This window comes from Chionomys nivalis, chromosome 19 (genome assembly GCF_950005125.1).
Source record: "Chionomys nivalis chromosome 19, mChiNiv1.1, whole genome shotgun sequence".
NCBI lineage: Eukaryota > Metazoa > Chordata > Mammalia > Rodentia > Cricetidae > Chionomys > Chionomys nivalis.
The window spans coordinates 47,608,385-47,635,330 of NC_080104.1; the positions used below are offsets into that span (position 1 = coordinate 47,608,385).

Here is a 26,946-nt window from a genome sequence, read left to right on the forward strand (position 1 = left end):
CCCGGAGTCCCTACAATTCGCGTAAGAAGCTCAACTCTTTTCTGCCTTGGGGCCTTTGCGCACATGGTCCCTGGCGCTTGATACTGTCTCCCAGTTCCCTGTCACTTAAGTCATGCTTATCCTGCCTAAAGGTTCAGGGATGACTTCCTTGTACTCTTTAGACATTAGTCATTAGACTCTTATTCCCAGAATGGGCCCATGTTGGGCTTTTTCTGTTCTCAGGGTGACTGACTGACTCCAGTAAGATTTACAGGTCCCATGGACGGTGTTTCTCTTTTGCTTTCTATTGTATTTGCTGTTCCAAACAACCAGCCTGGCCCTAGAGGTATCAAGACACATTTATTGACTAAGTCAACGGACGGTAACTTGGTGTGACCAGTCAGCACAGGAAAGACAGATTTTTATGACCCTGACTTCAGATCTCAACTCTGCCACTTGCAGTAGATAGTAGACAAGTGATGACTCTCTAAGCTATAGTTTCCTCACTAGTAAATCAGCCATAACTGTATGTACACGAAGCTTCCAGAAGGTTCCCAATGAGGCACACTCACTAGTATCCCATCTCTAACTTAGAGCCCAGAGACTGAAAATCCTCTGCTGAGGCCGCAAAGCTCCCCAGGAATAAGTGACAGGCGCCCCAAAGGAAACAGATAGCAACGTTTTTTATTAAATATTACAGTGGATCAAAAAGTACAAAATATCTCTTGCCTGCTATGTGATTGGGAAACTATTGGCACGGAATACAGTATCAAAAGCAGTAATAAGTACAATTTGGAAAACATACAAAATTGAGTGTTTATAGTTGGCTCAGCATTCTTCTGGTAGTGTTCAAACTAACGCAAAGGTTACTCAATAACCTCTCCATTGGGAAATTATTATATAACATCACTGGGCCAGGTTGTTATATACAAATGATCACCTTACAGAGCTTAGAGGTTACATAGCCGGAGTCACTCGAAGTGTGCAATATTTACAACACAGGGAAGTTTAAAAAAGTATAAACAGCCAAGAGATTATGCTGCTATTTTTTGTTTTTTTTTTTAAATTTTTATTTTTTTTGCAGAGATCTTTCTGCCACGGGGAGACAAGCAGAATATCAAATACATCAACAACCAACACTGGAGCCGAGGTGCTCAAAGTCACTACTCCAGGGGCGTGGGTCTCACCAGGGCAAAATCATTCCCGTTACTCTCTTAGCTCGGGACAATGAGAGTCAAACTAGACCACACGGGACGTGGCTAACCACCACCAAATGTGACTCAGTGGGACAAGAAGTGAAGAGAAATAATGGTTCTCTTTGAAGGCACACTACATAAAATATATTTGTGGGATCACCTTGACATTTCCATCAGACACACCAACACAATGAAATACAGTACTTGAGGATTCATGCACCAGGTCGCAAAGCTGTGACGTCAACACAGAGTCTGGACAAACCCTTCCATATATGCCCTGATGAACCAGCGAACTTGCGAGCTTCTAGCTAGGAAACAAACCAGTCAGTCCTGTGGCAAACACTACGCGTTTCAATCACTTACTAGGAAAAAATACTTTAAACCTAAATCTTGATTGGGCTGTCATTTTATTTTTACTTTATAATTTTATCTTTAAGCCAAATTGCCAAAAGTTAGGCCAGGAGTTGCATGGAGATGATATATTTTTAAATATTATTTAGAATCTCCAACTCTCCAATAATTCACGGGTTGAGTGCATTTTGAATTTCAACATTTCTCGGAAGCCACACTTGGTAAATGGATTTATGACTCCAGTGCCAATTGGATTCCACAGTTTCCTTTACAGAACTACCAATAACAATGGTTTGATTGCACAAAGAAAGGCTTGTGCAACGCCATTCAATAATAAGGCCCCTTGAACTCAATGCAAACAAAGCCTGATTTAAGACTTTTTAAAACGTCCTTCTCAGCCAATGAAAAAATCCAATGGTCTTTTTGAAAGATTTCCAAGATCTCCGTTTGGAGTTTTAAAATAAGTAACACCCCGCTTCTGTTCTTTGCATTTTGTCCTGATGTTTTGCCGAGGGTCTGAGCTTCCTTCAACAGAAACAGCGAGTCTCCTCTCGGAAGAGATGAGAAAAACAATAGCTGGACTATGTTGACATTGTTTGAAAATGGTGTGATCGAATTCCTACACGATGAACACATCTCGACTCACCACAGTGAGGAAAACAATCGCCCCATCTTGCAAATGGGTGAGGGAGCAGGGTGGGGGGAACACACAGACATCCCCGTTTTCTTCGAGAAACGAACACACAGGGACCACGTCTGGCTCCAGCCCATGCCTGCTGCAGAGTCCCTGGTCCTTTGTTCCTCTTCTGATTCTGTCACTATTCAATCTAGTGCAACTTTCTCATACTGTGTCCTGGCCAGCATTCTGCTGGCTGGAATTGAGACCCGTCCCCTCACACATACACACACACACACACACACACTCTTTCTTGCGCAACTGCAGAATAATCTGCATGTGCACATTTATGATCTAAGTTATACTAGTCTATCTATGGTCCTATTAAATATATAATATATATATTATTCCACAGGAAGGTAAATAATTAATTGAAGCGAATGGAACTCTTAACACTGGGTCGCTACATTCTTTTGTTTCCACCTTTGGATAGCATGTTACTACATGGACTATTTGGCTTCATATCATGAGGACATTTCCGTACAAATGAGTGGCATGCATGGCTTTGCGTAAGAACCGCAGTTTCACGGTCACTGGCTTCGATTATTTTTGTAGTTGAGTTACCTATTCAGAGATGTTGGAAACTGTCATCAAGTTTCATAGACTTAAATATGTCAGAGGTAAAAATAAAAAGACTTGGTTAACTATGGTCCTAGAGTCTATTGGTAGTGTTGGGGGAGAGGAGGGCAGTGGGCTGGGGACCTCTCAAAGCAGCTTTTGGCAGGGATGGGTGGAGATGGGAAAAGGAGTCTACTCTATGCAACCACTTGCTACACTTAGCAGATGTGGTGCCTTGGGAGCAAAAGGAATCAAGAGTCAAGAGTGACAATTAAAAAAAATATACCCCAAAGTGGACATTATGACCACGTGGTGAAAAACTTGATACAAACCACCTTATGTATACACATCCTCATCAAAGCCACCCCCCAGAAACCCAAGGAGGATGGCTTTCTTTTGAAACAGATTATCCAGTTACTCCTCTAAGATTGTAACCTGGAGGAATCTTGCTAGGAAACTCAAGAAGTTAGCTGACGGTGGCAATAACTCTGTCACTCAAACGGGCCAAGGGCCTGGCTGGGATGCCCAGTGATCAGACCTTAGGTAACTCCTCCTCTACTGAATGGTCACACACACACCATCCCTTTCCAATCACCTTCTTCAGACTATTTAAAAGGTGCAGTTCCAACACCAGCGTGAGTCACCCTGGCTCTTGTCTTAAGATGTGAAATTTCTAAAACACCTTCACAGCCCACTGACTAGTACGTCCTCTAGACTGTTCTTCCGCGGCTTTTTGCCAACAAGGTTTTTGTTTTATGATTTCTCTGGTATGCAGGACGGGTTCACAGCCTAGATAGCACAGGTCCAATGTTTAATATTTTCACATAATCCAATACTTCAAAGCAAAGCATTTGGCCAGAGAAGCAGTGTCTAAGCTCTCTCAACTATGCCCCTTATGAGGAACGGATCCCTCAAGGCGCAGACCCGCGAAGGCACAGGCTTTCGGCTGGCTCGTGTTCCTTTGCGGGGGTTCTTTTCAGTCTGTTCCACTAAAATCAGTTGCTTCAATTTGTAAACAATAACTTGACCACCCAAAGCTGCTCAAAAGAAGATGTGGGGGGAGGGGGGATTGAGAAAATACACATTAACAACTAGGGGAGTCAGTCAGCCTTGCAAACAAAACAAAACAGAACAAAAAAAACCTAAAAAAACAAAAACAAAAGACCTGCAAATAGAAGGGATACTGTTTAATTAAAAAACAAACAAACAGATAAACAAACCAAAAAATACCCCAGGGCAGGAACAAGAAAGACCAGGAGAAAACAGAACTATCTGTATAAATTAGGTGAGCGGACAGTGAGACGGGTAGCTTTAAGAAGCGAATATATACAGTTTAACAGTGTTTACTTCTCTGGATTGTTTAATAGTGTCAGAACGAAGGTCTCTTTAACTATACATTGCATTGATTGAACTTGTTGAGTTGTATGAAAAAGAGGGGCGTTCCCCTGGCTATTACTTGCCAGTCTTTCTTGCCCTATGCTTCGAAAAGCCTGCCCCCACTTTTTGTTTTTTTGTTTTTTTTTTTTTTTGCCCAGGTTGCTTCCTTACCATCCAAACTCAGAGGGGTCCTCTGAGTTCTTCTGGGATAGACACAGATACCTTCAGAAGACCAACATCGAAAAAGAAATGACCTGGAGGCCCTAGGCCATCTGTGTTGGAAGGGAGGTCAAAACTGGCCAGCCAGGCTAGGGTTGTCCCCCAAAAGATAGGCATGTTCACCTGGTCTTTAGGCCTCTATGGCTGGGACGAAGGGTACCACTGGATCAGAAGGAATACTGACTTCCAACTCTGCAAGCCAGCCCTCCAGGGTTGGGTGCACGGACCCCGCAGTTTGGGGGTTGCTGGGCACAGTGAGGCTTACAGTTTCGTGCTGGGGTGTACGGATGAAAGCTGAGACGGGGGAAAGGCAGCCTGAGGGTTGATAGCAGCTAACGGGTAGATGCTATTGTGCAACAGGTCCCCGTAGGAACTTCCTACGGGGGTCGCTGCGGCCAAGTGTCTGTACAGCTGCTGAGAATTGGTCGGCGATGTGAAAATTCCTCTTTGCATCACGAGCGAGTGGAAAGCCAGGGGCTGCATGAGAGGAGAAAGCACCGTCTGGTTCTTCAAGTACTGCAGAGAATGGGAGTACCCGGCCGGGAGCCTGGAGTTGAGGCCTGAGTTACACAGGCTACCAGAATACAAACCTGGAAAGATAGGGGAGGAGACCGGAAGCTTGTGGCCTTCCGACGCAGGCCCAGAATGCCCACCGTAGGCTCCTTTGCTGCCCTCGCTCTCCTGTTCAGAGGCCTTCTCTTTCACAGAAGCCTCCTTGGAGGGGTCCAAGGGAGATACAGCTCTGGCTTTTTTCCCGGCAATCACAAGATCTAAATCCTCCAGGCTGCGCTTTATGGGGCGAGCAGCTCCAATGTTCTGAGGACTCATTTTCCGGTGCAGGATGGGATGGACCATGCCTTCCATTTTTCTGAAGCTCTCCAGTCTCACATGGTGAGGTTTTCCCGACCTCGCAATCGACTCGGGGTATTTTTTAGGGGTCGACATGGTCATGGGTGATACCCGGCAGGCTTTGGGGTGACAGTCTCGACTCTGGCTGCTGATGACCTGGAACTGGGAGGCGCCTTTGATCTCCTGGGACCCTGAAGCTGAGTGGGCCAGGCCTAGGACTTTGCTGGTTAGTTTCTGTGGGTTCTTGGGAAGGCTCAGGTCTGTTGGCTGATCATCTCTAGCGGCTTCCGCCGCAGCCAACTTCTTATCTTGCTGATGGAGAGAGGCGAGATGATTGACGTGGATCTTCTCCGGGTGTTTGTGAGAAAGAAAAGCGCCGTTTTCAGATTCCTGGTACATGTCCCTAGAGGCGTACTTGGGCGACTGTTCATTATGAAGATGGTGTTCCGTGTGCCGGTAGAGGCTGTGGAGATGCGGGGAAGAGTAGAAGTCGGCCAGGAAACTGGGCACGTGGCCGTGGGAGACCGCTCTTTTCTCTAACAGTTTGTCCTTGCCCTCCTGGACCTCTTGTTTCAGGGCGTAGGAGTCGGCCAGGGTGCTCAGCTGGTGCTTGGAGAGACCGCAACGGTGAGCATCGGCCCGACTCAGTTTGTCATGCTTGAAGATATCATTGATGCTCTTTCTCTCCTCGGAGGCCTTGCTTTTAAAGCTCTGGACGTGTTGGATTACCGATGGCCGGCTGACGGCCATGTGGTCCGAGCTTTGGCTATGGTGGGCCTGGGACAAACCCGAGCACAGGTCGTCCCTGGCAATCAGTTTCTTTTTGCTGATCAAAGGGGGTGGGGAGCCATAGGGGTAGCTGCTGGAGAGGTTGGCCCCGCTCACCTGAGACAAAAGCTTCTTCTTGGCCAGTGGGGACATGATACCAGGATTGCCCCGGGAGTAGAGCAGGGGCGTGTAATTAAGTCCGTGGTTCTCATTCATGGGCCCGGTCAAGTCTTTGTCTTTGAACATATCAAATGATTGGACCACAAGGACCTTTGGGGTCTGCTTGAGGGCAGTGTGGATGTCGTCACTGCCCAGCTGGTCCACCTTCACAGTGCAGTTGGCAATGTAATTAGCCATGGCAGGAAGCTTGTCTTCCTCTGCCTCGTGCTGGCTTGCCAGTGGTGGCTGGGTGGTGGGGAAGCTGGCGAAGGATGCTTCTTGGAGGTCACTTTCAGAGCTCTCTGTAAAGCTGCAGGGTTTGGCTTCTGGCTTTGAGTCCATTTGGGCACTGGGAGAGGCAAGGGGCTGTTTGCCAGCCCCAGGGGTAGGAGCTGACTCTCTTTCAGTAGGCAGGGGAGGGCTTGGGAGCAGAGGGGCAGGGCCCTTGTCACCCACCTCCTCAGCCTCCTCACTGTTGGAACCTTGGTGAGTTTCATTGCCCTTTTCTGGTTCTGGTCTGGACACTGGGGCCCTCGCTGCAAGGTCCTTGTGTCCTTCTGATTTCTTCTTCACCTCTGGAGCTGGGAGAGGCTCTGTGCCACTTTTCTGGTTCAGCATCTCCTCTTCCTTCCCCTGCTCCACTGAAACCTGGACAAATATTGCAGGAGACATTTAGAAGAGGACCACACACACCGACACACTTCGCTAGGAAATAAAGCATCATCACCCACTGCAGGCTTGAAACAGGGCTTGTCAATCAGCTCACCAAGTTTTCATAAGGCTTTATTACTCCCCAATCACGCCCTAAACAAAGAAATCTAAATTACAGAAACATTCGGGGAAACCAGCACATTCGCTTCAGCCCCTTATGAGACACCTATCAAAACAGCAGAGTGACGTACGATGATCAGTATCACTCCTTCATCGTAATATATAGTTTAATCCTGAGGTTGTCAAATCAGTCAATTATCCAAATAGGTTTTAAATTACACATTGCATTTCATGATGCTTCTCTGAAAGATTTTTTTTTAAGAGCATCTCTCGTTCTCCTTCAAACAATTGAACCAACCCCATGGCAGTAACAAACAACAAACAACTCCTGGCCTTTCCTGGAGAGCCGTCCCTTCCTAAGGAATTCAGTGGATCCGCCGGAAACCAGCGAGGTTTACACCTTCATCATTACTTAGAACTCCAGGATGTGTAGATCTTGTTAAAATACCAAAGACACACGTAGATGGAGTGCGTGCACCCAGGGCTAGGGACTCGTCTAGGTCCGCCCATGGCACACCAAACTGATTGTTTTCAAAGCCGAACGTGACTCAGGTGGGCAGTGTCACCCCCCATGACAAGTTGATGTTTATTGAAATATACTGTCATCAAGGGGATGGATGCTTCCTGTGTGCAGTAGTTATGGGCACAGCTCAACCCATTTACTACCTGGAGTCATAGAAACTTTAACCTCAAAGGTGAATCTAAGTTTTCACCTGCGATAGAGCTCGTGGACGAGCCTTTCGATAATGGATCTGACATGCCTCAGTGGAACAGTCATGAGACGTTTGAACTGAGTTGGTCCCCACCCCCTCAGCCCAATCACATCACCAGGACATTTTTTTACTATGAAGACCCCACCAAGTGCATCATATCTCTGACAGCAGTGTGGAGGGTATTTAGGAAAAGTAATCTCAAGGATTAATACCCATTTTGTAGCTTTATTCCCCACTCGGATCCACATGAAGATATCCTCACCAGTCAAGTGTGTGATTCTCAAGAGCCTGCCCCTCTTCTTGCACTAATAACTGTGTTTTTAAGTGCAGGCATCGTTGTTACTTTTACACTGATAATCATCATTTGTCCCTTGCGCTTATACATTCAATTGAAAGACATAAAAATGAGTAACCGCAAAAGGCAAATTTTGCTCAGTTCTTCAAAGTTTATGTGACCGCGGCCTTAGGCTACATTGGAGCCTTGCATGTCTGTCTATAAATCCAGTTTATGGATGGATTTGAAAATTTGGCCAACGAAAGTAAAAGGATTTGTTCCTCCCCCCTCCCCCCCCATGATGCTTTCTGAACTTCCTGGATCTGTTCAAGGACAGTGTCTCACTCTGTACTTTGTAATCCCCGAGGATAGTGGATTTGACTAGACCCCTCCTCTCTTCACTAAGTTTAGTGCTTCAGATTGAAAACATCAAAAACTACAGTATGGCATTAAATGCAAACCCAAAACCTGGCTCGCAGATATGCTGAATTCCTAACATAGGTAGTCCGTGGGCTTGGTTCTTATTGTGCGGTTCATTTTAAAGGGTTGAGACATCAGAACTTCCTAGGGCAGAATTTAGAAGCTCCAAATGCCCATAGCCCAGTTCAGAAAAGGCAATTATTGGTAATAGAATGATTTCCCTGTGGAGGACAGGGAGCCCCACAGCTGTCAGAGGTTTGCTGGACTCTGGAGCAAGGCTGCTCACTCTAGTCTCGGGAATGGTCATCACCTGAGCTAAGGGGCTCCATAGCGGACTAGGTAAGGATCCTTCTTCCCACGGCTCACAAGCTCACTGTTTCAAATTTTCCCCACTCCAGCGGAGCCATTGGAAGGTCAGCTGGCTCCATGATCCTCCAGGCATCTGCTGGTGCTTTGGCTGGGGTGGACATCTGGTGTCTAATGGAACTGACCAATCCAAAGACCCGTGATAAATCACCAAGCCAGCAGGATCAAGGAGGAATGGAATGTAACCCTTAACTTGGAATTTCCTTGCTTTGGGCCATTTATGTTGCAAACTTACAAATGTTTAGAAGTCTGCATCATCTTGTATTTTTCTTCCTTTTGGAGTGACTAGGACTTAAAATAATTATAAAACTTAATAAATCCAGGCCTGGCCCGGACTGGGACAGTAGGATTGTGAGTTCAATTCCTGACTAGACTACAGCATGAATTTAAGGCCAGTTTCAGCAACTTATGGAGACTCTGTCTGAACAAAAAGCTAATAGATATTCAGGGATATAGCTCAAGGATAGGACACTTCACTACTGTCTGCCAAACTTGAGGCTTGAGGTTCCATTTCCAGTGAAACAAAGTATTAAAATTATCTTTTTAAGGAGGAATCTGCTGGGAGTTATTGTGTGTGTGTGTGTGTGTGTGTGTGTGAGAGAGAGAGAGGGAGAGACAGACAGACAGACTGTGTTTTAAACTGATATTTAATGAAGCTGTCTCTTACATGTTTATTATAAGCCTGGTTTTTAGAGAGTGTTTAATATCAGTACCCAAATTCCCTCAGGGCTTGAATCCTAGAACATGCTGTCTCCAAATCTAACTGCTTTTTTTTTTTTTTTTTTTAAAACCGGGCAGCAGGATTTTTATTATTCATGTTGAAACAGAGCCCAGTTCGGCCTCCTTGGTTGGCTGGATGCTACCAGTCATGCTTTTTGCTGAAGAGCTCCTAGCGCTGAGGCTTTTGGTTTGAAAGGCTCAGAAACCACCTCTTACCATGAACAAGAGCACTGGTTTCTGTGAAATCACTTCGAAATTTCTCCGTAAACAATACAGACCAAAGATCTCGCTGAATTGGTCTCAACCCAAGGGTTTTGAATGGAGGTCAAGAATGAGAAGCAAACATCCCTAAATTTTGGGAGAGGGGCCCAAGGAGACACTCAGGGTCTTAGCCCTCCTTCCTGATACCTGCTCCCCACCCCCACTCCCTAAGTCACACCGACTCCTTAAATAATAACGGTTGTGAAATCCCCCAAGAAGCCACGTTTACTCAGGGGAATCCTAAGTTTCAGGAGGGTTTAGTTCGGTCCCCAATTAGTTTAGTTTGGTCTCCAGTTCTGAGTCTTTGCTTCCAATTTCCTTCAGGGTATTCTCGTCTTTCTAGATTCTTCTAGATTCTAGTCATAGCCTATGCCTCTCTTTACCATGCACACTGCACCTGAGTTCCCAAGGGAAAGAAAGCTTTGGGGTTTTTAGAAGATTTTAATTAATTATTATTTGTGTGTGTGTGTGTGTGTGTAAGTACCCTTGGAAACCAGGAGAGGGCATTGGATTCCATGGAACTGTGGTTACTGGCAGTTATGCCTCTAAGGTGGGTTCTGAGAACCCAACTTAGATCCTCTGGAAGAGCAACAGGTGCTGAGCCATCTCTCCAGAGAAGGGTTTGGAAAGTTATTTTTGAGAGTTTGTCTATTTTATGTATGTGTGTGCAGGCCAGTGGCCAACATTCCAGACAGAATCAGTGCTCTTCTTTCAGCATGACTGTCCTGAGGACCAAACTCCGGCCGTCAGACTTGGCAGCAAGCGCCTTTACTCACTGAGCCTTCTTGCCAGTCCAGAGACTAGGGTTTGTTACTTCTCAGATCAGCCATGACATATAGAGACCCAGCTGGATATTCTGGGGTCTGGAAACCCTGGGGGCAGAGTAGGTTTCCCAGGGCTGGTATCTCCGGGAGACACAGCAACTCACCTCAGATGTATCCTGGGGCTTTGGTGTATTCTCTTTTTCTTTCTTTTTGGGCAGTTCATGTTTGATGCGCTTGGTTCCCGACACTTTTGTTTTGTTCTCGTTTTCGTGTGAATTGTTCTCCTGTTTCCGAGGTTTGATTGGCGGCAAAGGCTTATCTTCTTCTCCCTTGATAAACCTTTCATATGGTAGGATTAACCTGAAGGGAAAGCAGAGAGATGGTATATCAGATGGCCAGTTCTCATGACAGCATCATTCTGGGCTTGCTTCCTCTTCCTGTAGATGGTGCATTCTGTAGGGATACATTCTCAGACTCCTCAGGGATGCTGAAGCTGTTAAAGCACCAAGCTCACTCTCTCTATCCTATACTTTTCCTATGCTTGAATACCTAAAACAGTTTAATTTAAAAATTAGGCAAAGTAAGCGATTAGAAGATGTAATAAGCCGGGCGGTGGTGGCGCACGCCTTTAATCCCAGCCCTAGGGAGGCAGAGGCAGGCGGATCTCTGTGAGTTCGAGACCAGACTGGTCTACAAGAGCTAGTTCCAGGACAGGCTTCCAAAACCACAGAGAAACCCTGTCTCAAAAAACCAAAAAAAAAAAAAAAAAAAAAAGAAGAAGAAGAAGAAGATGTAACAATAAAATAAAACAACTGTAACAACATACTGCAATAAAAGTTAGTTACATAAATGTAACTCTCTTGAACAAGTGAAGATGGGTGTTGTTTTCTAACTATGGCTGACCATATTGCTGAAACCATGCGAAGCAAAACCATGCATAAGCAACTTGTTGAGTGACCTCAATCACCATGACATGCATACTTCCAGGGGCTTACTCTACGTAATCTATTTTATTAGTACAACTTGGTTATCTGGTCACTTAAACATGTCTCTGAAAGACTGCTACCAATGGAGGTAGCCAAGGTTGACATGGTCACCATGGCCTGTAGCACTTGGCTGATTGCCAACGACATCGGCCAATAAGGACAGCTGTTGTCCATGTACTCTTCTGTACACTGAGTACCCACCCTATGCCAGGCACTGCTTCAGCTTCTGAAAATACAGCCCTGAACAAAACATTCAAGATCTCTGACCTCATTCAGCTTCTATTCTAAGACAGGCTAGGTACAAGATGCAAATCATTCCATATAATCCCCACCGCATCTCTTCAGATTAATGCTCTTATCATCACCATGAGTTTCATGACCATCATCCTTCTCCTGAGATTAAACAAAGGGCCCAAGGGTCCCCACATCTGTAAGAGCTGGAGTTTGGTGTTCACCTCAAAATGTAGACCCGACGGTATACATTCGAAAGAAACTGCTATCGTGAAATCCAACCCTAGGTACAACAAACATACACCACTGAAAAATAGATATATTTTATATGTGTATAACATATACAAAAATGTAAGCTTATAAAGTACACACACACACACACACACACACACACACACACACACATATAATCACTCCCCACTTCTACACATTGAAGTTCAATTTGGCCATGACAGATCTTGTATCCTCTAGCCCTGAAGGCCATCAGAAGCTCTGTATTTTGGGGGACTGAGGAAGAAGGGGGTGCCAAGTTAGAAAGGGCCCCAGCGAGGAGGAAACCAGCTAACCACGAAAGCAACAAAAATCAGAGGGCTGAAAACCCTGAGCATTTTAATTACATAACTTTTAAAAACAAAGTGCGTAAAATTGCTCTAAAAAAGAGAAGCATCAAACGGCTCTGGTTTTAATCTGTTTCCTTTGCGACACAGCTCTTGATCTGAACGGGGAAGGAGCTGATGTAATTAAAAGGCATGGATTGCATTACAATCCGAGTTTCGACTTCAGTGATTAAAGTTTCTCTAATGCATTTGGTATGATTAATGACTCACTGTGGGATTAATACAAGACTCAGCCTTAAAAATATGAACCTTAATACAGCAAACATAATTTGTTTTAAATACGACAAGTTGACTCGATGAAGAAAATGTACTTGGCTGACAGAAAACAATCTGTTCAAAATATTGGGAATCCTTTATTTTTAAACTAGGACTCCAAGGCAAGAAAAAAAAATCCTGATTTGGAATATTTGTTGAGTATCTTAAAATTGGTTTCTGATTCTACAATTTGTCCACTAGCTTCTTAAATATACACCACCGTTCCAGGCTCCACAGTCAAGACATGGGGACATTTGAGACACTGATGGTCCATTCTTTAACAGCAAAGCAAATTGTGGAAAAGACAAATGCCGGTTTCTGGTATTTTAGGACCCAAATCCGTTCACTGAGCATGCTCAGACAAGGTATGTGCAAGGATGCATGGATAATACTTTCGAGGCCTCTCTGTCTGGCAGCGGGCCAGCCACGAAGATCAACACAACCCATGGGGGATAGTTATCTTCAGATCCCATTACAACCCGAGTTTAAACATGTTACAGCTGCTCAAACTGGAAACTGCTCTCTTAATGTAGACTTACTAAAATAATATATGGTTGCCAAATACCTGCTTCCCACCATAATATTACAGTGTGTGTTTATATAGGGAAAAGCATAACTACGCAGAAGAGAAAAAGAGGCAGTCTTGTTCATACTTGAATTTATACTGTCTCATCTTTAAAGTCCCTGACTTATTCCCTCCAATTCCTCTGTTCTTTTGCGTTTTTCTGCCAGGGACTTAGTCCCTTTTCCGATATTGGGAGGTAAGGGATTTTTTGAACCAGGAGCAGAACGCATTGAATATTTTAAACTGGAAAAATATTTTAAATTGATTTTAATGAAAACACATTTTATTGTCGGGACAGATAGGTTTGTTGTGCTTTTGTTTTGTTGCCATGGGAACCAAGGAGCTCAGAAGCGGTGGTATTCCACCGGCTGCCATTTGTGATAGTTCCCTTCCCCCAGTTCCCTTGTCTGGTGAAGATGGTGAGTTTCTGAAGGGCCCTCCTTCTTGAGAATGACAGCGCTGAGTGTGAGGAGGAGAAGGAAGGAAAGCAGAGAGCAAGGTGGGGGAGACACCGGGGACCCTAAGAAGACCCTTACTCTGGGTACTGACAGGCTTATGTTAACCTAGCTCTCTAGTATAAACCAAGGAAGAGCATGGTTCTATCTTACAATTTTGCAAGTTCATGAGGCTGGGCAATCTCTCCTCTCTCTCTCTCTCTCTCTCTCTCTCTCTCTCTCTCTCTCTCTCATCTTTTCTCATTTGGACTTAACTTAGCAGCTGGCAAGCCTCCAGCTGTACAAAATATATTTCACTTTGCTGGTCAAAGGCCTGAAGCCAGAAGGCAAGAAATCAGAAATTAAATGTTTCTTGTATCTGGAAAGAGGCATGACTAAGGGTAAAACTGAATCCAAACACAAGCGCTGCTTGTTCAAAGCTTGCAGAAGGGTGTGTGTGTGTGTGTGTGTTTATGTGTGTGTGAAGGTCAAACGAATGTGGGTTTTTTTTTTCTACTTCTAAATCAACTTCTAAATCATTGAAAGATAATTATAGTTACTCAGAGGGATTAAAAAAAAACCTCCTAAAATAAAACAAGAGAGGCATCAGCTAAACAGAAAGCAGTAGAAATATGAGCTCTGGAGAACAGGGCACATTCCCATACAGTGCATAAACAAACCCTGCTTCGTTCAGTGACTTCCGTTTGTGGTGACTTCCTTGAGTGTTGTGTCAATCCTCCTGTCTCAGTGCAGCACAACTGCCCCACCGGATGTGATCTTATCAACCAATTATTAGAAGTTCGGCCTTTTTTTTTTCCGGCACAAGAAGACAAAAGCTACGACAAGTTTCTGAACATTTCAATGATCAACGCACTCATGTTATCATTAAAAACAGGTTAGCCACTATGAGATCAACATTGCCCAATACAGGAAGCTCTGCAGGTTTGGAGCCTATGAAAGAATGCAGTGTAATACAGCATGCCAGTGCCTCTCAGAGGATGGTTTCTCAAATATTTGTAGGATAACCAAGATTTAATCAGTTTCGAAACTGGACGGATCAAAAGCAAACATGTATCTCCCCCATCCCAGCACATGAAAGAAATATATCCATTATACAGAAGAAATATTCTCGTCCTGTTACAACTCAGAGAATGTAAGCTGAGTCTCGGGTGGGTGGAAGCGGTGGGCAGGAGAAGAAATACTCTCATTAGTAAATCCATACAGATCCCCCCCCCCCATCTAGGTCAGAGATTGAAAGCTGGGGAGATAAATGGTTCTCCCTTCTTGTCCAGATTTCAGATTAGCAAAATGCTTATTTACGATGCCATTAATGGATGTGAACTAGGCAAGCCATCACACATTTTAAAAAAATAATAATAACAGCTTTTCCTAGGCATGAGATTTGGAACAGCATGAGATTTTAGTTTCCCCAGGAATAATACAAGAATAACATTTTTCCACCTCAGAGCAGAAACAGTAGGGGAGCCTTTTGCTATCACAGAGATCCTTATTAAATTCAGTCACTGTGAAAAGACAGATGCTAACCCCCTCCTTATTCTTCTCCCTTAAAAAAAAAAAAAGGAAGACTTAAAAATCAACCCAAGTTAAAATTAACAAATCAATGGCATGATGGCCTTGATTTATTAATGTCTGAACCACTAAATTATCATCATACAAGAAATTGTCGGCTGGAAAATACTGTGGCTTTGCTAAATCTCAAGTTGAATAATGGCACCCAGCACACTAGGTTTTTCGATATGCGTCATCTGATATTATAAAATATTCAATACATTTCTCTCCAGCGGAAGTCAGGGGTCAGCAAATCTATTACTGTAATGTAAGAAATCTGGCAACTCGCCAGCTCTCCCTTTCATTATTATTTTTTTAAACACTGAGGCAGATAATTTTATATTTACAAAGTCTGCCGTCCTCCAGGGCCTTGCCTCTCTTTCTCAACAAAAAAGCAGCAGTCTGATATTAGAGAAGTATGCTTGGGCCACGTCGTTTGCACTTCATACAAAAGAAAAGACCCTATATTTATTAATACCCCCTCTCTTTCCCGTCAGAAGAGGAAAAATTATATCGTGTCTCATCCTAATGAGTGACCACTAATGTCTCCTGAATCAATGCATATTTGTATGGATGGAGTGAAGTTTTGGGCCGAAACATTTAGCAAATGGTCCTTAAGAGGAAAAATGAGAACCCATCTATTGATAGAGAGCTCTGAAAAGGATATTATAATCATATCCGGAACTGATTCAATTCAGAGAATTAGGGAAGGGAGTCGGGGGGTCTTTAGGATTGTGTTTGAATCTCAAGCCTTCCTCAGCTAGTTCACAGGCATACTTATTGTATTAAACTGATTTTTGTTTTTAAGAATTCAAGTTTGAACATGTGCTATAAACTCTGGAGCAGAACAAGTTAGGGGCAGATATAATAAAGCTAGTGTGTATGGTAGGCCAAAAACAGGACTGTTATTCTTACGTTAACAGGGTTCTTTGTGGCAGCAGAAAAGAAACAAGATATTGGTTCTGTTGGGGCTTCGGACCTGACCTGACCCCAAATGGACTCATTACATCTCTGAGTTGATTCCAGGCTTGATAAATTCTAAGCCTTGGCCAGACATTTCCCTTCTGAGGCAGAAATTGAATATATAGCTCCGCTGTGAAGCGTGGGAAGCAATCTTTCATCAAGTATGGACGGGTAAAATTGCCTTCTCCCTTTGTGAAGATGGAGCATGCACCCTCACTAAGGAACAAATGAGTACCAAAGCCGGGACTACACACGCTGCCCACCTCTCTAAGTGCGAGCCCACCCCTGTGAAAATGGCACAGTGGTATTTAGGCATCAGAGAATAAGAACAGAAACCAGACACACACCTGTGCTCTGTGACCCTGTGGAGCAAGGACGTTCGTTGTCTCTTTGACGGAGACAACGTACTCTTGCAATTTGCTAAGCCAAGCTCCGTTTGAGAATGACCAGGTCTTGACTGATATTTTCATATTATGGTGTTAATTTTGATAAGAAAAGAAAAGAACAACAGGCAGGACTTCCTGTGTTAGCACTGGGGTGGCCATCTTCATAGAGAAACATCTCCTTGGGAGATAGCCTATCTGATGGCACCTGCCCATGTTAAGGGAGTTCCAGGCTCCGACAAAGATGTCTACGAAATCAGGGTGAGGGCTGGAGAGATGGCTCAGAGGTTAAGAGAACTGACTGCTGTTCTGGAGGTCCTGAGTTCAATTCCCAGCAACCACATGATGGCTCACACCCACCTATAATGAGATCTGGTGCCCAGAACACTATATACATAATAAAATAAAATTAAAAAAAAAATAGAAATCAGGGTGAGCCTTCTCTTCTTCTCAGAGGCAACAGGTCTGTGGACTCCACATGGCCATTCAACCAAGGGTCAACCTGTCACATCAGAAGCAGCCCCATAGCTGGAGAGAAGAGCACACTCCTTCTGTTACGTATACCACAAGAGGCATGCCAGAATGCTTCAGGAGGGGTTGATCCCATCTATGAGGCCCGATTTGCTATAAATGGTAAGGGAGAGCTGAGAACAGCTTCTCTATGAAATCTCGCCCCCAGGACTTAGTGCTAGGGGCTGTAGTTTTCCATGGTCTCTCTAGTGGAGCTCTTCTCAGCTCGACTTCCTAATGCTTGCTCTCTACTCCTGAGGATTTCTGCGTCGAGGTGGATGTTATTTCCATGCCCGCCAAACGAAGACCACACTGAAGAAAGCTAGAATGGGTTTCCAGAAGCAGCCTCGATGCCCCTGGGATTACAATACATGCTCACGACAGGAAATAGACCAGAAAGAGGACCCAGCCCTCCACAGTGCCTGACGGTACTACCAAAGATGGTAGAGATTATTCTTCTCAACGGGAACACAATGACCACCTCTGATGGGAGCGGCATAGACCCATTTCACTGGCAGAGGGACATCATTTCAAGAATAATCAATAACGCACCATACGCAACCCACAAACGATGGCAGGCAGAGGCTTTATGGAAAAGTCCACCGCCGGCCATGGTGCGGAGTCCTGGCACGCTAGAAGCCGCCACTGGTGCCAGGGCTTCTGAAACCTTCACCAGTCTCTCACAGCGCTCATAACTTTGGCCAAACTTTGTAACAACTTGTACAAAAACACAATGTTCCAGGAGATTTTTCTCAGTGGCCAGACTGAAGATATGTTTTAATGGTAAACAATTACATCGCTTTTGTCATCCGAGCCTTTTCTTCCCCTCCTGCTTTCTCTTTTGGAAGCATGCTTTCTGGATTTTCAATAGTTCCTTTGTGGAGGCATCGGGCCTGTTACTCTCATAATTGAAAAGATGTTTGTGCAATGGCGTGCTTGAGAATTCGGTTCCTTAATCTTAATGATAAAGCCCCGGGGAGAGAAAATCATAAGTGGAAACCTCTTGTGATTTATCAGGAAGAAAGAGGGGCTAAGGCACACGATCTATTCTCCAATTTAAATTCACGCTTGATGGCAACGGTCAGTAAATTTCAGACTGACCTGTAAAGTTTCCTAAGCACTGCTGTTAAGTGCACGAGAGGCCAGGAAGGGGATAAAGGACACAATGAGGGGACCGAAAGGAGCCGGTAAAAGACTCAGATAAGGAAAAGGGCTGTTTGGCAAGCTTTTGGGGGAAGGGGGCGGGAAAAGAATTTGCCATGGCTTCCAGCACAGACAGCAGCTTGAAGAGTGTCTGCCCGAGGCTGTTTCTACCCTCACAGCGTAAACTCCAAAGTCTATTAATTAGAGCGCGAAGCTAGAGGCAAATTTAAGAATTTTTAAATAGAGATTTTTCAGATGTTGCTGCTTACGCTGAAGAAGAAAAGGAGGAGGAGGAGGAAAAAGGCTTCTACTCATTCATTCATTCATTCATTCACTTTTTTATTTTTAACTTTGGGATCTGGCTAGAGCCTTGTTTTCGTTTTTTTTCCCAAGTTTCTTGAACTACCCAGGCATTGGGAAGTTACCAGAACAGTTTAGGCATGCTGAGCAATCTGAAGTGAGGCCTTTGGGGGCGAAATGACCTGGCTAGCCTGTGGGGAGAAATTCTTTCCCGATGATAAGAGGCCACCTGAGCTAGTGAGGGAGGGGGACACTGACCAGATCCTGGTCTGTCCAGGGAGTGAGCCTGGGGAGGGGTACACCTGGGGAGGGGTACACCTGGGGAGAGGTATACCTGGGGAGAGGTATACCTGGGGAGGGGTATACCTGGGGAGGGGTACACCTGGGGAAGGGGTACACCTGGGGAGAGGTATACCTGGGGAGAGGTATACCTGGGGAGGGGTATACCTGGGGAGGAGTATACCTGGGGAGAGGTATACCTGGGGAGAGGTATACCTGGGGAGGGGTACACCTGGGGAGGGGTATACCTGGGGAGAGGTATACCTGGGGAGAGGTATACCTGGGGAAGGGGTACACCTGGGGAGAGGTATACCTGGGGAGGAGTATACCTGGGGAGGGGTATACCTGGGGAGAGGTATACCTGGGGAGGGGGTATACCCGAGGGTTATACAAGGCAGGCCAAGACCAGCTATGCAGATGAGCAGCAAGTTGTGTTTGGCTCTCTCGGGCTACTGGGTGCAGTAAGAGCCAGCTGAACCTCTGGTACTGAGGGGACAAGGAGAGCTTGCTAAGTAGCAGTGTTCCAGAGAGAGGAAGATGAAGGCGTCCACTAGCTTGGACGCCCGTGACAAGATGGCGGACTGAAGCAACTATACCTTCTCTCACAATTCCGCCCTGGGTGAGGAGTGGAGTGATCCACCTGTTTGATTAAATCTCTGGGCAACGAGAGGACCAACCGTCATCCCGCGCCTCTGAGTCACACAATTGGGAAACCAGGCCTTAGAAATCATCACCTCATCCTCTACCCCTGTACAGGCATCTGGAAAGGGACTGTCCTTTCAGAGATTTTCGCTCTGTCTTATCGTGTCCATGATACAGAACTGGGTGTCCTGGGAAGCTTCAAGGGAGGTGATGTCACTTGGTCTTTGCCCTAAAAACAGTTTAGTTCTACATTTGATGGTGGACATAAGTCCTAACCCTACCTCTTTAAGATCCAGCTTGGATTCTCGATCCCACAGAAAGGCTCTCTTCCTTCTTTGTCTTCTTTGCCGTCTCTGCCTTCTAAACTCTTGACTGTCTAAGGCTCTGCGCCCGCCCGAGTCAGACCTCTCCATAAGTGAGATTAAGCCGCTAGTCACTGCAGCTTTAACGAACCAACCATGGTCCCTGGAGGTGGCTACCCAGTGGAGGATCAGACCCTGGGCTTCGGGAAAACCCTGCTTCCTTATCCATCTCAGCCACCAATGCGCCAGCATATCAAAGTCCTTCTTTCCTTCTTTTTTTTCTTCTAAATTATATTCAGTGGACATAAAATGACTCTTCCAAGGCGAGTTCACCAAACTTAATCAGCAGCTGCCCCACTTCCCTAAACTTTTTTATGGCTAGTAACATAGTCACGGATGTGTCACGCCATAGCATGACACATAGTATAGGAGGAGGGGCTTAGGGCCCTCATACCTATAACATTCTGGGATCCCGTCTGTGACTTTCTCAACCGTGTGTTTATTAGCCTGCAGGGTGTCAGAGATACATGGACTCCTGTACCAGACATGTGCAGGGTGAGGACCCACGCTGACTCTCTTACCCTTGGTTTTATGCCCAGTTATAATTAGCTAAGTTGCTTTTTCTTTTCTCTTTCTTTCTTTCTTTCTTTCTTTCTTTCTTTCTTTCTTTCTTTCTTTCTTTCTTCCTTCCTTCCTTCCTTCCTTCCTTCCTTCCTTCCTTCTTTCCTTCCTTCTTTCTTTTTTTCAGAACCTGAAAGATTTGGAGTATGATTTTAAGCACAGAGCACGAAGCCTGTCCCCCTCTTCCTCCCCATCACTCTCCAACAAGCTAGGCAGAGCCTCTGGGCTGTCTGTCACTCAGTTTCTGCCCCCTGCATCTGGGCGGGGTGTGGCTACTCCTCAGCCACTCTCCACAGTAAGCAGTTTGAGCCGGGAGGAGTGACAGTCCTGACCAAGGAACCCTTCCGGGAAAGCAGAAGGTTGGAATTTGAAATTAGGCATTATGCATACGAGAAGATGAAGTATAATGGCTCGCTCCCCTCACAAGCAAATACATTTGCTTATGATTTTGATTTTCTAAATACTCGGAAAAGCACATCACAAAGAACTTTAGCCTTGATGCTTCCTTTTCAAAAACCCTAATAACAACTTCATGTTTTCCACACAAACAGACCACGCAATTTATTCGAGAAAATTAAAACCAGTAATCTAGTATTTTGTGTAAAGATTCCCCCTCCTCCTTGTGCTTCAAAAACATTTTTTTAAAAAAAAGGGAAGAAAATTTGCATATAAAAAACAAAGCCTTTAAAATGAATTACTATTCCAGAAAAATCAAGCTATGCTCTACAGCCATTTTTGTTTTTGTTCCTTAACTGATAAAAATAGGGCAATTCAGGGCATCTTCAGGGTTGGACAAGAAAGAAAATGTGGCCCTCAGAAGAGCCGTTTGCCCAGGAGAACACAGGCGTTTCCTTGGCGTCATCTTCTACAGTAAACTTAATCTATAAATCTCAGCAAGAAATGTTGAAAGCAGCCACATTTCATAAGCTTTGCTGAGTCTGAGACATCTACATAGCAACAGCCTCGCGATGGGAAAACACGCAGGCTTTTTATATTGGTAATCATCTGTAACACGAGCAATTAAGTACAGTACTAATGGACTATGGCCAGGAGCCTGGTACTAATATTAAAAACTGACAGAGATGAATAGGTTTAGAAGCAAAACCAGGCTGACAAAGACATTTTTATGAAGTGCTTGGACCTATTTGATTTAAACCAATCAGAGACAAGTTTGGACGAGTAGGGCCCTTAGCGACAGCAAGGCCTTCACAGCCATTGTACAGTCTCCGCCTGTGCCTTAAATAAAAACACCCATTGATTCATTTCCACAGCCCGCACTTTTATTATTGCGCTCATTAATAAACCCAAAGTGCCCAACTAATAATATACAAGTAACATTTAATGAGGAACTGGTGAGGGTTTTTTTTTTTCCTTGTAGTAAAACAAAAACATTTACTGGAATCACAAACCACACTGCATAAAAAATACATCAGTAGATAATGTGATGTAGATCACTTGTCCCTCTATCATTTTCTAGAAGAGCAGAGTGGTAGGGAGGGGAGTGGGGAAACCACAACTCTCCATGTTAGAAGGAAAAGAGTATGAAACCATGGGAAAGTGGCTGCGGAGATGGCTCAGCAAGCCTGGGGGCCTAAGTTTGAAATCCAGTGCTCACGTAAAACCCAGGGGTAGCAAAGCACTAATGACCCAAACACTGTGGGTCAGCGACAGTCAGATCGTTGGAACTGACTGGCTAGCCAGCTGAGCCAGAGGGATGAAAAGATCCTGTCTCTAAGAATAAGGTAGGGGCTAGTGCGATGGCTCGGCAGGTAAAGGCATGACTTGCCATCAACCCCGATGACCTCGGTTCAAATCCCAAAAGTTGTCCTCTGACCTCCATACACACACACACACACACACACACACACACACGCACACACACACACACACACAGTGATCTATATAGACAGAACAGACGAGAGAGAGAGAGAGAGAGAGAGAGAGAGAGAGAGAGGTGAGAAGAAATGACAGAAGTAGAAGTAGGAAGGGTTCCAGTGGTTTTGATTCAACCCTGGAAGGCTTTAGAAATCCACCACAATGTTCTGACCTCTCTCAACTTCCCAGGCTTTCTTCAAAATGGTGGCTCGTCACCAAAGCAGCCAGCCGTTTTCTCTATGGCCAGACAGCCAGTGACTAACAAAAATGAATGACCATGACCGTATAGCTTTAGCAAGAGGCCAGCCTCTTCTTCAGTCAAAGCCCCTGAACTGATCTTAGTGTTCTCTGTCCTTCTCTGGGGAGTCAGTTAAAGAGCAGACATTCAAAGCAGTACGTCCCAGCCTCTTTCCCATCCTATGGCCCTTGGGGTTATTGCTGATTCCTTAAAGGGCACTATCCTGCTTTACTTTCTATTGCTGTGATAAAACCATGACCCAAAAGCAACGTGGGGAGGAAAGGATGTATTTGCCTTGCTCATTCAGATCCCAGTCCGTCACTGAGGGAACTCAAGGCAGGAACTGCCGCAGAGGCAGGGAGGAAGGCAGTTTACAGGTTTGCTCTGTGTAACTGGCTCCTTTACCATTTTTATATGGGAACTCCCACCCAGGGGTGGGCACCCACACAGCCTGGGCCTTCCACATCAGTCACTAATAAAGAAAACGCCCCACAGATCTGCCCACAGACAATCTAACCAAGGCGGTTCCTCAAAAGAGACCTCTTCTTCCCAGATAACTGGTTGTGTCAGGTTGCCAAAAGACAACCTAGTGTGATCATGATTGGTTTAAAAGAGAGGGTACTGATATATGCAGAGTCTACATTGAAAGCCAGATCTTCAAATAGTAGCTAACTATTTATTTTAATTAAACTAATTAATTACTAATTGTTCATGACAATTTTTGTATTTGATCGCAAGTCTACAGCAGTCTAGATAGCAAAAGGCTATTACTGAAGAAAGGCCACGTGCTTGCAATCAGTGCAGACCAGGAACATGCTACCCTGGGCTGCAGGCTCTGCACCCTCCTGCAGGTGTGGCCAGACACAGCTCAGAACTTCCTGTGGTAGGACTCCCCCGTGCCATTGGACTCTGACTTCCAACTCCAGTTCTCCCCTCCAGTGCTATCATGTGGAAGCTTAAATGGCATGCCCCTTTTATCAGCTATCTTCCAGATGGGATCCTGGGAACGAGAGTAAGGCAGAAAAGACCTCTCTCCTTGTTTTCCTAGACGCTATTGTCCACCCATAACCCTTTGTTCTAGACTCTCTTTTCTCTCAACAGTACCAGAAGCCCTTGGGCATAGTCAGGCTTGAGGTTCCCAGAGCTGCTCCCTGAGGTCAAAGAGTAACAGGGCTGTTTGGGTGGCTCCCCCTATCTCCACCTCTTCCAGGCACACTCCTGAAACTTGTGGGTGGAGTCATCATGACCTCTCTCTACTCCTATCCCAGGGAACCTGTAGGGTTTCCTATGTGCTGCGTGCCAGCACTTGAAACCATCCCCTACAACGAATACTCTGAAATTCATCAATGAAAACTCAATGTGACTTTCAGTCTCCTCCCGACAACCCTCCCTCAAACACTGACCCGAGACGTTCTAGAACGGGAAAACTATACTACACCTCTTGGAAAAAGTAATCCGATGGGAGACCAGATCTTTACACTGCTCCTAGGAATTCAGAATGAAAAGTTTAAAACACCCTTTCACAATAGGCTGTAGTGGCGAGGCCTTCCCAAGCTGCCAGCTGACATCGTCTGGAAGTCTTAGAAACGGCAGATCAATAAATGCAGTACATTGCCTTTGGAATTACATTCAGCTCTGTGGCTACTCTTGCAAAGCCTCTTGAGTAACACACACACACACAGGTTGGAGACCTAGCTTAGCATATAGGAGCACCAGTTGCTCTTCCAGAGGACCTAGGTTCAGTTCCCAGCACCCATATGGTAACTTTTATTACTGTCTATAATGCTAGTTCCAGGGGATCCAACTCCATCTTCCGGCCTCTGCAGACTCCTTTACACAAGTAAGAGGCAAAATTCTCATGCACATCATTGAAGAAAAATGAAACACACACACAATTTAATACTTCTCTCCCTCCCAATTCTTATCTACTTCTGACCGTGTGATGCCTTGTAAAATTCACTTAATTATGGGGCTCAGTTTTCAAGAAGGTGAGCAGGCTGTGGCTCTGTGGCTCCTTTGGGCAATTTTATTTGTCACTGGGTCCTTTTAAGATTAATGGTTCAGGCGCTGGAACTTTTGAAGCAGAGAAAAGTGTATTTTTATGTTTCTAAAGGCCGTGATTTGATTAGAGGCTCCTAAACCAAAGATAAGTAGGTTACAGGAGCCTCCAGGACTGTGGGCAGAGCCCTCGCCTGGGGAGGCATTGTATTGGGGATCAGCTGCCCAGTACAGTGGGTAACAAGAATGTGTGGGCTTTGGTGTTAAGAACTGAGAGAAATCACAGTCACATTTATATTAAAAAAACAAAAACAAAAACACAGTGCTACCAAGAGTGGTAATTTGAACATCTATTACTGATGTTTAAGAATTCTTCTGGATTCCAACAGGGCCAAGGCAGTCTCTTGGGAATACTCTGGGGGAAAATGTTCATGAGGTACTAAACCCAACTCAATTTACTCCTATTATTCTGAAACAAGCATTCTAGCGCTTGTGAGCTGGCCACTTAGTTAAATGAGATACAGATAATCCCAGGCCTGAACGTCAAGGAAACGTGTGTGGAGAGTCATGAAGGATGATGTGTCCCACCCACAGTGGGGGTCATGGACTTTGGGTAAAGACGGCTGGACTGGGAGAAGAATAATCAGCAAAATGAATATTATTAGCCCTTTAACTTTTGGCCAGCATTTTAATTGCCCTGTTTAGCTAACTCGGTGTAGCTTGACTTCAGTGTATGCAATAAATATGATTAAAACACATGCGAAATCTTCATCTGGCCTCTACATAGCATGTATGGGTGTGTATGCGTACATAAAGACGCACACACATGCACACGCCCACACGCACGCACTCTCTCTTCTCTAGTTGAACTCTCCAGTTCTGGATTTGAAGTCAGGGAGCTTTCTTGGGCAGATACACCTTTCCTTTCGTTAGGGTGTTTTATGGCAGCCACGGGGAAGGAAGGAAACGACAACAGACCAATAGAGGAAGGATTCCTAGTCGTCTTCTGGCTTTCACCAACGATACACATGTGTGCACACTTCTTCACACAGACGGAAGTGTACACACATTACCGAGCCCCTCCCCACCTACAGGGCAGTACCAGCTGTAAGGAAGCTGGTACAACCTGAACATTTAATACGGACTTGAAGGATAGCGCCAACGCCATTTATGAATTTGCAGCCAGTAGGCACAGTGTCTTTATCACACAGCGTCCATGGGGGAGTAGAACAGGACAGGACAGGCGGGACACGACTCCTATCCACAAAGCCTTCCACAAAGGCTCTGCTAATCTTTCTTGGTTACATCATTGGTACTTTTCTGAAACAGGTAGAGATTATTAGAAAACCAAGCCATGCAGACTTCAGCTCGAAATTGCCTTGATTGAAAGAAAGCGGATCTATAAGTGAAAAAAACCTCACAACAAGGTAAACACACAGACATTCTCTCTGGCAGTGCCCTGGTGCCGAGGAATGCCTGCTCCGTCATGGCAACATTTCCCATCTTTGTTTTGCAGAAGGCAAAAGATCTCATGGTAAATGAGACCGCTGAGAACACCCCAGCAATCCACACTCGTGGAGGTGGGGGAAGGGCGTTGCCAGACAGGTGGCCACGAGACAAACCCTAAGTAAAGGCACATCTAATTTTAGTCTGGGTAACCAGAGAACATGCTATGGAAAGGAGCCCGCCAGGGTGGGGGCCGGGGACGGGGAGGGATTTTCTGCCTTCCCAAACGTCTTTGAGATTTCCCCTATGTTGTCTTTGTCCAGCGTCGTCTTCTAATGAACACGGTTTCATTAAGCGAGGATGTTTGCGGGAGAGGGCCTCTTACCTTTCGTAGTGTCTGCGAGTGCAGGTGGCCGCGCTGGTGCTCCCCGGGTTCCCACCTAACTCGTCATAAATATGTTTCCATTGGCGACGGGCTGTTATCTGGAAAGACCGCAACAGAGATTCAATCTAGCATCGTGAAAGAGCCGTAGCACCAGGCTCATATATAGGCAACATTCAGAAGAGAACGGACTGCTCTGGACAGCCATAAACAGAGGTTCCCGTGAGCTTAGGGGATGGGGGTGGGAGGAGGGAGACAATGGCTTTCAAACAAGATCTCTCATTTAACAATTTTAAAAAAGTGGGGGCTTCCGCCTTTTGGTGCTGTTTGCTTTGCTTTGCTAACTTCATCTAAGGCACACCCCCACCCCCCAGCTATTCATACAGCTGTTTGCTTCCAAGGTCCCAAACGCACACCCTATCCCTTTATGCTATGTGATACAATACTAAATAAAGTCCCAGTTCAGCTGAACCGTATGCTAGTTCAGTGGCTTAAATGGGTCGCGGTTGCCACTGCCTGAAGCTAGTGGAGGCGGAGGGCCAGCCACACTACTTAAAGAAAATATGTTTTCACCAAACATGTTTATGCATCTTCTGATTCTTTGAACCATACAGTGTGCTTCCTGCTAAAAAAAAAAAAAAAAAAAAAAAAAAAAAAAACAAAAAACTAATGACCATATAGATTAATGAAAGTGATAAAATTGGTAGAAGAATTTATAATCATCTCCGCTTTCTCCCATCACTCAAGCGAATCCTATCGAATCTGTTTTTATTCACACTGAGCTGG

The 26,946-nt window shown here is 45.1% G+C and overlaps 1 protein-coding gene across 4 annotated transcripts in view; it reads right to left on the bottom strand.

Annotated features, from left to right (window-relative positions):
- Nucleotides 1-655: 655 nt before the first annotated feature.
- Nucleotides 656-26,946, bottom strand: part of Arid5b (AT-rich interaction domain 5B) — a 175,972-nt gene continuing 149,681 nt past the window's right edge. For all 4 annotated transcript variants that reach the window (XM_057751065.1, XM_057751064.1, XM_057751066.1 and 1 more), the window contains 3 exons: nt 26,164-26,261; nt 10,586-10,781; nt 656-6,780 (listed from right to left, as the gene is read on the bottom strand). In XM_057751065.1, coding sequence (XP_057607048.1) covers nt 4,618-6,780; nt 10,586-10,781; nt 26,164-26,261 — 2,457 coding nt within the window. In that variant the 3' untranslated portion in view covers nt 656-4,617. The remainder of the gene's footprint in view (nt 6,781-10,585; nt 10,782-26,163; nt 26,262-26,946) is intronic.